The following is an 11,820-nucleotide window of genomic DNA, read 5'->3' as shown; positions in this document are numbered from 1 at the left end:
ATAATAATAACACAGGTTGTACGATCAATTTGTAGGCAAACATGCAGTTAGATTCAAGTATGTCATTTACTACCCAAGAAATACAGGAATATGTAAACCACCCATAACCAGATTAGGCTGTAGAATTGAGATATTTTTGAGGAAGGCTTACATGGAAGGTTCAGACTGAATTAATTATTTCTGTACAATTCTGTTCTTGCACATACATGTTGTGCGAACATTTTAAACAATGAAAACTGATTATCCGGGAAAACGTGTAAACAGCAACAGTGGTAATTAATGGTACAAAATGTTTAGTTGAGTTCAAGTGAATAAATTTGCTGTTGGTTTTCTCATTTGACTGTGTGTAGAATATTGATCTATTGTTTTTGACGTGCACACGTGATCCTCGCAAGACCTGTCCATCGACATTTTTGGCGTTGTCTGCCCTACCGTTTAATGAGTTCTGACTAGCCGTTTTACTGTAACAGTCCTTCTGAATGAAGACGAAATGACCTTAGAGGCTGCTTGCTTGAATTCGACTATGGCTTTAAGAAGTTTGTCAGGTATATGGGAGAACGGTAATTTTTTTTTCTTTTTTTTTTTTGGGGGGGGGATTACTAATATATTGGTATTTAACGCAGTTCTCCAGAATTATACCTCTTGGCCAACATGGCAGACCTTTACCGGGTCGTTGACAAGCCTTCTGGCTTAAAGCTGAAGTCGAAGCAGCGAGACCGGAATTCCAACCCATGACCTTATTGGCCACTGTTAGCTAGCAGCAGCTTCCGCTTTCCTCGACCTTAACACAACCCTATTTAGTATTTTATCGCGTGGCGCTGCACCATGCCTATCGGGAGGTCAGCCATGCCCCTGTGAAGCCACAGTGCAGTGCGCCCTGCCTCTAAAGACATTTTATTCGACTTGCTGTCCTATTCTGCAAAACAATAATGTAAATAATTTTATCGGCTTGTCGTATAGTATTCACTGAACAATGCTTCCGAATGCGGGCCGATTTTTTCCCTCTAAATATCACAAGACTGTTTGTTTCATAATCCTTACCCAATACTATTAGTCGTAATTCCTGAATAAATAACTTTCATGTCCATGGTATTATTTGTATTTGATGTAGTGCGAATGACAAAAATAAAATAAATAATAAAATATATGAAATAAACATAAATAAAACAATTTCTTCTTGCTTAGGTCTTAACTTAATAGACTGTCTGCTAAGGAGTACGTTATTTAAAAAAGTTCTTCCCCTTTAAGAAAGGCAATTAATGCGATACTTATGAGGTATCTGCCAGGCAAGATTTACATGTATGTGACAAGATCCGTTTTTAATGAACAGTGGAGGAGCTTTAAATGATACATTCAACGGGTGACATGGTATTAATATTGACGTATTTCAACTATGACTTTAGTTCTAAACTGCTCTTGAATCTCCAGCGGTGGCAAGTTCTTGGCGGCCGGGGAACCACGAACCCGGTTATTATTGCTAGGACACTCATCCCCCTAGCTCAGAGACCTGGGCCTAAGAGTGGCTTGTATATACAGAAACGCGGGGACCGCTGGCCACCCTAAGCTCCGTGAGCGAAGCTGACAGTAGATTTAACAATATCTTACCGAGCTGCAAGGTCAGCTTCACGCACTCCTGCAATGATCTCCGAGGAGCTTGCAGTTCTATCTTAAGAGCGACCTTAAATCTTAAGTATTAAGTCTTGAATAAAACCCTGACCTTGTAGATTTAGATGTCGATGAAACAAATCATCTCAGCATACGTGTTTTTATCTTCCGATCAACGGGTAGAGTAAATCCCTGCTGCTTTGACGAAACGTCTTCGCTTCGGTGTACTTCCGGTATGTTTGAACTTTAAATTTCACGCAATGATCAATTTCATGTCATGTGACATCGTCAAACCTCAGTCTTTGCATCACGTGGTTTTGTGTACTGGGCTTCCCCGACCTTTGGCTAAGGGTCACACGCAGTACCGGGAAAGTCAGAGCCGAGTGCGAACTGCATTAACTGCAGCTGTCATTTTTCCACAGCATGAGGACATGTCCAACGAGTTTCTTTGCAACCACTTGTCAACATATGAAAAGGACTAAGGGATAAATAAAAATAATTTACTTTTAGCATTTGCGGTCGGAGTGAACTGCATATGCATCTGTGTGACACGCGAGGTATATTTAGTTTAACCGCTCATGACGTTTCCAGCCAGAACCCCCCGGGTCACGTGACGGCTAGTATACGACAGCGAAAAAATGGCCACCAATACATGAAAGTGGAGGCAACTTGTCACGACACACCTGAAATCTATACTTAATTCTCAGATTCACCGGTGGGCCCTGGAGAAAACTGCAGTTTAACGCCATTTTTACGCCCCGAGAAGAAAACTGAGAAACCCATTTGTAATTTTATATGTTGGGACACATTCTAAACAGTATATTAAGAAATAAAAACCAAGCCTTTCATCAATCATTTGAGGTGATCTTTATCGTAACAGCTTATTTCGCGAAGAATAAAATTTCTGGAATCTCGCTGGTGCCTATTGTTCATAGGCTAATTGTCGCATGTCGTGTGTCGAAATACTGACCGCTTTAATAACCATTTTAACCAATTGCCTGTGGCAGGTCCTCACCGTGGCAAGTATAGGCCTATGTATATATGTAGCCTCAGCCCAAACACAACATTCCGAATGTCTTACGATGGTTTCTCAGGAATCGTACAACGGAAGATTTGCAGTAAAACGTCGATGTTGGAATGGTTTGAAATCAGTTCCCACCAGTTCAGTCTATTTATTTGGTTAGCGTGTTCTACACTGCACTTTTATGCATAAAATAGCGGCCACGTTAGTTCACCCATTCCCACTGATCGAGAGCTACAGATTTTAGATCACATTATGGAAAAACCGGCCATGCAATGTAAAAGGTACAACTATTGGCAGTGTGGCTGAGTTGACTGTTGTCATTGTTTTCGGGTCAATGATAGCTAGGTAAGACTTCCGGTTGGGACCGTCCAGGACGGGGGTAATAAGGATACCGTCATCTTCCTCGTGACCCCCTGGGGTCGGGACGAACCAGGCCTCTACGGGGTAGTGGTAAGGCACGTACCACATCCGATCCTTGTTGGGCCGACACAGGTCTTTCTTTACCACTGTGACATTACTCAGGTGCAAGTGGTCCGACTTCAGCACAACCCCATACACGTAACAGTATTTCCGAAATCGGTAGTTTTCGTTAATGGTCGGCATTTCTAATTCCTGGACAAACTCCATTCCCGGAGAGCTGACGAACCTGACAGAAAACACCCGCTCCGCCATGACATCGATTTCGTAGCGCTTGATCGTGGAGCGCCTGATGATTTTGTTCCGCAGGTGAACGTCTTTCAAGGCTGCCATTTCCAAGCTTTTAACAAATCCCGGGCTTTCCGGAGAGGCCAAATCCAATACAATGACCCCATCTTCATTCTCATACGCATTTATGTGGTGCCAGCAGAACACGTTCTCTGCTTTCATGGTTCGCACCTTTCCCGTTTTCAGCTCAATAACGTAAACGGTCGTTTGCTCATTCGGAAACCAGTCTAGGCTGTCAATTGGCTCGGCGTATCGCAGCATGTTCAAGACGTTGATGTAAAAGGGACTGGCGAAAAATATAGCGTAGTGCTGCGTCACTGAGAAGGAGTGCATGTATGGCACTTTGTCCACTTTCCAGTTGGCGATCTCCTCTCGAACGAAGGCTGATTTAATTCGTACAAGGGTTATGGACCCTTTAATCCCAGGCACTAGACTTACCGTCGATACAAACGTTATGTGGTAGCTGGTCCCCATTTCCGGAAGCGGGTGAGAAGACGACAGGAAGGAGAGGAATTCCAGAGTTTTGGATCCAGGGTTGTTTGGTAGCTGTGCGTTGATTGGTCCGATGGTGGCTAGATTTGTGAGGTTAATTTGGTAAATCTTCCAAAAGTCATTAATGGCCATGTACTCGGATTTATTTTCAAAGCTGTTGTAGAAGTCATATACGTTAACGTTCATATTGTCAAGGCCGTGCACAAGAGCCTCGAGTTTTTCGACTTCATTGAAAGGCGGCTCCACGCCTTGAAACATCAAGTAGGGAGCTATGTCGTCCTTAGCCAGAGAAGCGTTGTAGGAGTCACTATAGAGAAATTTAGTGGAAAATGTCACCGACCCGTTTCCGTAAAACTTCCAGGCGCATGGCTTGGAGAAGCCATCAAATGCGTGTTTGACATGCCGAGGGCCAAACTCAAAGCGACCGAGTCCGTTACGGATCTGAAAAAGACAAAAGGGAAATGCTCTTACCACACACTTTGTGGCTTCGGTTAGTTGAGGAGTTACGGTGTAGACGATTACGCACAGCTTTAGAATGTACATTTCACAGAAATCAGATGTACAGCTATACAACGCATGAGCTTTGGTCTCGATATCACTACAACAACGGCATTGTACACACGATAATGCAAGAAATCAAGCTCTCAAAACAAAGAGTCAGAAAGGAAATTAGTAGGACGTTGTAACTATCAATTACTGGCCACATTGTGCTGCAACTCTTTTTTTTTTTATATATATCCGAGACATGTAGGCTTATATGGCTTTTGAAAAATGCGAGACAACAAACAAAAACAACCGTTGAGGGGAAAATATTAGGCCTACTCCATTAGCCTGCATGCACGGTGTCACTCAAGTGATGCCGAATATACACAGTTGATTGTCCCAGCGAATTTTTGTTAGGGTCTAAATTTTAAGCCATCGTATACAATCGCATTTTGTAAGGAATCTCTCTTGATGTGGAATCATAATTGCAGGTCTTCATATACAAAATGGGAAGAGGTCATTCAAAACGATGTGGGAAAATTTTCAATCCCGGGCATTGTCTACACGTAGGTATTTGACTGTGGCTTGTAGTAAGTTTGTGTGGGTGGAGGAAACCGGGAGTGAACAACAGACGTTCAGCAAACTACTTATGAACTTTCCGACTTCATCAGTTGTGGGATTGGGGGAAAAAGGTAAAAAAAAAAATTATAAAACAAGTTTCCTGAGATTAAATACCTTTGTGACCATTATCCCTCAACGAGCATGGTGGCTTATGCTTGTCCACCATTTAAATCTGCCTCGGTGAGTTTTTCCTTAGTGTTATATATTTTTGCTCGATAGATTTGAAGTGACAAACTGAAGTAGAACTGGTAACTAATTCGGAATCATGTTGGCCAAGTGACGCTGAAAAAAGTCATTTTGAAAGTCTAGATATCGATCATGTCCGACTTTTAAACATACAATATATATATTTAAGACAATAGCATAATTTCTTATTTCAGAATAGGGCAGAAATGGATATGTCAAATTTTACAGCTTTTCAAATGTAAAGAAAGGTGTGGCAAATCCATATATGTGGAAATTTGTCAGTTTTTTTTCAATCCTGTTAAAGTGCGTATGCGTAAACTTTTGCCCCTTTCCGTCGTACAAACTATATACCGCGTTTCTAGATACGAGGTCACCTATATTGTCAGACATAATGGTTACGCACAACACGTAACCGCAGGCTGACATACCTTTTCACCTTAAAGGAAAAGACCTCCCAAAATCGAGGTATGCATTACTAAATAGACCACTTAATACCATGCATAAATATACTTGCATTTCTTTTTGTAGATTTTTGTAAAGAGTTCAAAACGATCGAACATTTGAATTCTAGGGTGGGATTTATGGACCACACTATCAGACGTTATGAACTCTGACGTCACACGTTATGAACTCTGACGTCACACGTTTATCCAAACCTAATCACGACATTGAAATAATGCTCCCTCTGTGCCCTTTTCGCACTTCCACATTCGTATGCACTGACAAGAGGCCACTGTACTCGGAGCTCAAATTAATGTATATTCGAATACAGCCCTTAACCCATGAAATTCATACCAAAGATACATTATACATAATAGGCCATCCCCATACAATCACATGAATACAATTATTTCGGATGAAAGTCCAGTAAATTTCCAAGTTTACAGTATACACGTGATTTTTGCGTATTGCCCCGTTGGTCCAATGACAATGGTTCGGTCCAAGCATTGTTATACTGATCCAGGAAACAGAATAAGCATCATGTCAAAACCACAAGGCCCAAAGTCCAGCCCTGCTTACTACATGTGTCTAGACGTCGAAACAGACATTCGCGTACCAGCCGTCAAAAAAGATGAATGTTACATGTCATTCAATAATCGCGAGGCCAATTCCCAAAATGACGTTTACCACAAACTACCAAGTGTAAATCTAAGTGATACTGGGGTGAAATGTCACAAGGCCAAGCAAAGTGGTATAAATGTCTGCTACAGTACAACCTGACAGAAAACACCCGCAAAGAAAACAATAGAAAGAAGTATACCTCAAATGAAAGACTATTAAACACTGTCCAGGAAAATAGTTTTAGAATATTTCCAGACGTATAAAATGATTTTGATTTTGTTGAAATCACGCGTTTCAAGTTTCAAGGTCCATTCGACGATTGCATTCAGATATCCATTTGCACATACATTGTGAGTGATGAAAGCCTATGTGTGTTAAGTGTCATAAACCTTATGTGATATCACTCGTTCCAATATGGGCAGAAAAGACCACCACAAAATCCAAAATTCGAATGAATTTTATTTGAGAGTGTTTTCTTTGTCTTTCAAGGAAACTTGCAAAGGTACTGTAAAACAAAGAGTATGGTGTCAAGGAAGTGGGCCCTGTGCTTCAAGCACATTTTCTGTCACCGAACAGAAATATTCGGAAATGACTTCACTGATGAACAATACTAGGAACGCGGGACCAGTTTAGCGCCCCCAAATCAGCCTCTCTCTCGCAACAAGGTCGTTTTGACACCATCGTTGACATCAGTACAACAGACTACTACCGGACTGATCGCTTGGGCCTTAGGAAAACTGTAGTTTAGCCATTTTTACGCTCCAAGAAGAAAGCTGGGAAGCTTTTTAGTACTTTTATATCATATACTGCGTATATTAAGGAGGAATGCAGAATGCTGTTGCATGATGCGGAAAGCTTACTAAATTATATCGACTGTTGGAGAATAGTTATACGGATAATCATCTATTTTCTGAATTATTCTTTGCAACTTTCAGAGCTAACAAAACAAAAGACAATACCTAATCAAGTTAGGCTATTTATTGTCCAGCGCCGTTGCTATCCCATTTTAACCCAATGCCTGCCCCGCTAAATGTACAGAGACGTAAACTATGGACGATTTTATCTGAAAACAAAATTGGCTTCAGCTTTCAAAACTATATTTGATAATCATAATCTGTTTATTGGATGTGAAAGTTAATTCAACAAGTATCAATACCACCAGATGTTTTTCAAAGCGGTCAGAGACGATTTGTATATTTTTGTGAATGTAAAAGTGTCCCACTTGACCCCAGTTTCCCTTACTGACACTGCCACTCTCCTTATAGTGCATGCGCCTCTCTCTCCTTCAACTTTTCGCATTTGCCACCACTAGACAAACTCGACCTTTGGGCACGTAGACTTGTTTAGGTTTATCTTCGCCGCTGGTGTCCTTGTGAAGAACTATTTTACGAGCATTCATCAATTAAATTATTTCAGGTGTTGATTAGAATCATGTTGTGCCTAATTCACATATTGTCATTCACATAGAGGATGCAGAATCGTGTTTAAAATCTTTCTAGAAACAGGGTTGTGTTTTCTGACATCACTTCTTGCCCCCTCACCTTAAACCTAGTGGCCTCGGGGTTGCTCAAGATTTCTGTACAAAATTTGCTCGTTGTGGCAGTGATGAAAAGCGAACGAAGAGAGCGGTATGCGCTATAAAGTGTATGTGACATGGTACCGATTGAAAGCATTTGATGTACATATACCTTGTTATGGACGACGAAGCCTTAATGTACCATTTTACCATCATGATGGTTAAAATTCCTTCACCAACAGTTCACCTCACTGCCACTGTTTAAGGGAAATACTCTAGAGGGAATGTTAAACAACAAAAAAATAAATAATAGAAATAAATAATAAAGGCTAAATAGTTCAAAATTATTTTTTTTTAAAACTGAAAATGTATAATTAAAGATACTTCGAATTATTAATTTTACCCGACGTGACAAAAAATGCTTTTCCCAGCGACTTACCAAAGTCCCTTTCAGCCATGAAGGGAGAGGATTTTGAAAGTGTATGTGGACGTCACCGACTTCCTGTAAATTGGAGGTGAACAGGAGGTCGAATCCAGGATCTGCAGAGGAATTGCCCACATCAAAATATCTGTTCTGAGCGGATGGCACTACTCCTGTGATGCAAATCCACCAGATGGAGCCAAGGCATGCACAGATAAACGTCTGCATGGTGACGGGTGCTCGCGGATGTTCTATACGGAACGGTTTCAAAACTCGATCACGGGCTGCATGTAGCCCGTGTTTCCATCAGATATTTTATTTTCAACCCAGTCCGGGCGAAAGTGTTCGTGAAACCGATGTCTGGGGTTGGCCTACACGTTTTAACAAATAAACCGCTATACGGTGTGGGTCGATCACATGCGTGAAAAAAACAAAATGTCAGGGAAAAAATCGTTGTCTGTGAGATGACTTAAACCTTTGCTGACAGACAAATGACCGGATCCTCTCGAGACCAGACGGTTACTGTCGACGTTGATGGATATGTAGGCCTATAGTATATCTGTCAGCCCATATAGTCCGATCCTGATTGAGATGTGACGGCAGCAGGCTTCTACCACGTTTATATCCCCTAAAGCTTATATGACGCCTGATACAGATATATACAGATCTATACAAACTGTACTGCAACGTGCTGCGGAGAAAAAACCCAGTTGAAAATCAAATGATTTAGACTTACCGTTTAATAACGCGAGATGAATGAGCAAATCTCGTGGTACTTTATTCCATCACTTTGTGACCGATGCGAATGACGTCAACAGTACTGCCCTTTGGACGGGGCCTACATGTAGTGATATCAGTATATCTGGAGTAAGATGTGCTCTTCAGTTCTAACTTTTACTGATATGGCTTTTTATTTGTGACGTGATACTGCCAAGGAACAACGACCAATTCAGCATGGACCTTCAACCCTGATAGGCAAAGAAAGCGGCCCGCCAAAACCCCGTTTCGCGGAATGCTTATGTAGATCATGGCGTTTAACTCCAGCCGAGACAGTATGTCTGAATGTCTGGATATTGAGCTTGGGTTGGTCACGCGGCATTCAGATAGAAACAATTCAGGGTATAAGCGGCACGTAATCTAGACCATTACATCCACCCCTCCAAAAACATACACTTAGATATTCTGCCTACATATCAGGTTATATTTCCTCGGCCTATAGTAACATTTTAAAGCCGAAGCTTCAAACCGAAATTCTGTTCCTATGACGTAATATTGCCCAATACGCAGTATTGTGCTCACATGTAGGTCACCGTGGTTATGTCAAGATGTTCTTCAGGAACAGTTCCAGTGCATGATACATACATAGAAATACCGACACGCTTTTGTCTCCTTCCGTATCTGCTGGCTAACATTAGATTCAGCATTATATTTCAGCATTATATTTCTGTTGCATCGCCTTGTGTAAGGCCAGTATTGTTAGCGACAGTTCTGCCGCAGTGAAATGCAGCCTGCAACTCAGCCCTAGAGATAAACGTCTGATGACCTGTTGTTACACTGGGGCCGCTAGTCATCCTTACCCAATACTGAAAACATCCTTACAGTCGATGTGTGAGGTAGATGTACTTTCATGAAACACACCAACCATGACAGCCCGCAATCACAGCCCATACCTACACCAGGTAAACCAGTGTGTCCATCCCTTTATTCATGCAATTAAAACGTCAAGCGAAGAAATATAAACTAAAGTTCATCAGTATTAAATTTATTTACTTGTTTATTTGACTAATGTCTTACACCGTACTCAGGAATATTTCACTTATCACGAATTTAACACAACAACGAACGCATTAGTGAGATTCTCCTGGGTCATTGCGCCTCAATGGCACGCTAACCATTTCGGCCCCTTCCGTATTTAAATCTAAGTTATAATGGAATAGACTCGTCAATGAGCCGGACACACGACCCGGCTTTTCATGCTGACATATAGCCGTTGCGTGCATGCGGGAATCGCACAGACATGTAGGCTACGAATTCGAGGGCTTTGGCTGATTGGTTGTTTGTTGGCCACTATCTGGACTACATCAGCCGACAAGCCTTGTACAAGAGTAATGTTTTCAGGTAGTAAAATTTTTGAAATCCTATTTCTAAGATGGGCTTTTCATTTAAAGATGGCTATCAGGTTTTTATACCCCTGCCGCCAAGCGCCATTAGGCGGAGGGTATCATGTTATAGTGATTTGGTCAGTCTGTCCGCCCGTATTCGTGTCCGGGCTGTGGATGTTACGTCGTCAAGTCGTAATTGCTCATTCAACAATAACCTTTATTCACTAATACCTTTACACAACTGCGGACCTGTACATAGCATAAGATTACAGGACATCTCCCCTCTCAGAAATGGAGACTTTGGTGATTAAATTTATTTATTTATTTGATTGGTGTTTTACGCCGTACTTAAGAATATTTCACTTATACGACGGCGGCCAGCATTATGGTGGGTGGAAACCGGGCACAGCCCGGGGGAAACCCACGACCATCCGCAGGTTGCTAGCAGACCTTCACACTTACGACCGGAGAGGAAGCCAGCATGAGCTGGACTTGAACTCACAGCGACCGCATTGGTGAGAGGCTCCTGGGTCATTACGCTGCGCTAACGCGCTAACCGACTGAACCACGGAGGCCCCTTTTGATGATTAAAAAAAACATCACTGCTTGTCCAAACTTAGAGTTAGTGTCTCATCATTAAATGTTCATGACTGTCATTCTGACAATGTTATGATTTAAATAACAGAAAAGTTCACACTGAGAAATGCTTATGAAATATCCCAGTGTCACTGAAAGAAAACATATTTGATTGCAGATTCATTAATCAAAGATAACGCTGGAATTACTTTCCATGTTAAATCATGAATCAAATGTTCATTATAAATCTCACATGCATTAAATGTTCATTTCACCACCTGTGAGTGAACTACTGATAATGAATTAATAAACGTTTCACTTTAATTTGGCTTCAACATTCAAATGTCCAGTCTATCATGTGGTTTTACTCTACGACCTGATCTGGTGTGAACTAACACCCCTGCATCGTGTGGACAAGGACTTTAGGGATTCCCAGAAATGGGAGGTGACGCACGTGCTGGAACGATTGTCAACTCAATCGATGGAGGAATCTTGAGTGTCCCTTCCAACCATCGGCAGTTGCTGGCTTTCTTGATTTAGCTTCTTGATTTGAGCTGATTTCTGTATTTCACAATGTTGACAGTTTGTGCCAGTGCCCTTAATGTCACGTCCAATACCATACCACCAAACTCCGTTGTTCGCTCCTTCCTTACACTTTGTAGTACCTTGATGACAATGGTGAATAACCTTCAAAATCATGTCTCGAAGTGGTTTCGGGATTACAATTTTGTCATTAGATTAGCAGTTTATTTTCAACCCAGTCACAAATGTGACCGAACAGATTCTTCAGATCGGAACTCGCAATATGTTGACCATCCGTTAAGCGTGTACTCTATTTGCCTTGTGGATGACGTCATCGTGTTGTACAGCTCGCTTGATTTCTTCAAGCCGATCGTATGAGACTGGCCACTGCTCAGTGACTCCATGAACATACACGTTACTTTCATTATCCAATTTGATTTCCTTTTTACTGGTATTGTTCATTCTAGTCTCAACGGCACATTATACAGGTTATGTCATCTGTGGA

At 41.6% G+C, this 11,820-nt stretch overlaps 1 protein-coding gene across 1 annotated transcript; it reads right to left on the bottom strand.

The window, feature by feature from the left end:
* Positions 1 to 2,420: 2,420 nt before the first annotated feature.
* On the bottom strand, positions 2,421 to 8,837 carry LOC135477527 (beta,beta-carotene 15,15'-dioxygenase-like). Its single transcript, XM_064757667.1, has 2 exons — positions 8,134 to 8,837; positions 2,421 to 4,267 (listed from the first exon to the last, which is right to left on the bottom strand). The coding sequence occupies exons 1-2, from the start codon at positions 8,341 to 8,343 to the stop codon at positions 2,870 to 2,872; spliced, it is 1,608 nt and encodes a 535-aa protein (XP_064613737.1). The 5' UTR covers positions 8,344 to 8,837; the 3' UTR covers positions 2,421 to 2,869.
* Positions 8,838 to 11,820: the final 2,983 nt, after the last annotated feature.

The sequence above is a fragment of the Liolophura sinensis genome, chromosome 11 (assembly GCF_032854445.1).
Source record: "Liolophura sinensis isolate JHLJ2023 chromosome 11, CUHK_Ljap_v2, whole genome shotgun sequence".
NCBI classification, from domain to species: Eukaryota; Metazoa; Mollusca; class Polyplacophora; order Chitonida; family Chitonidae; genus Liolophura; species Liolophura sinensis.
Note: the sequence above shows the minus strand (reverse complement) of the source record. Positions and strands in the feature narration are given on the sequence as shown.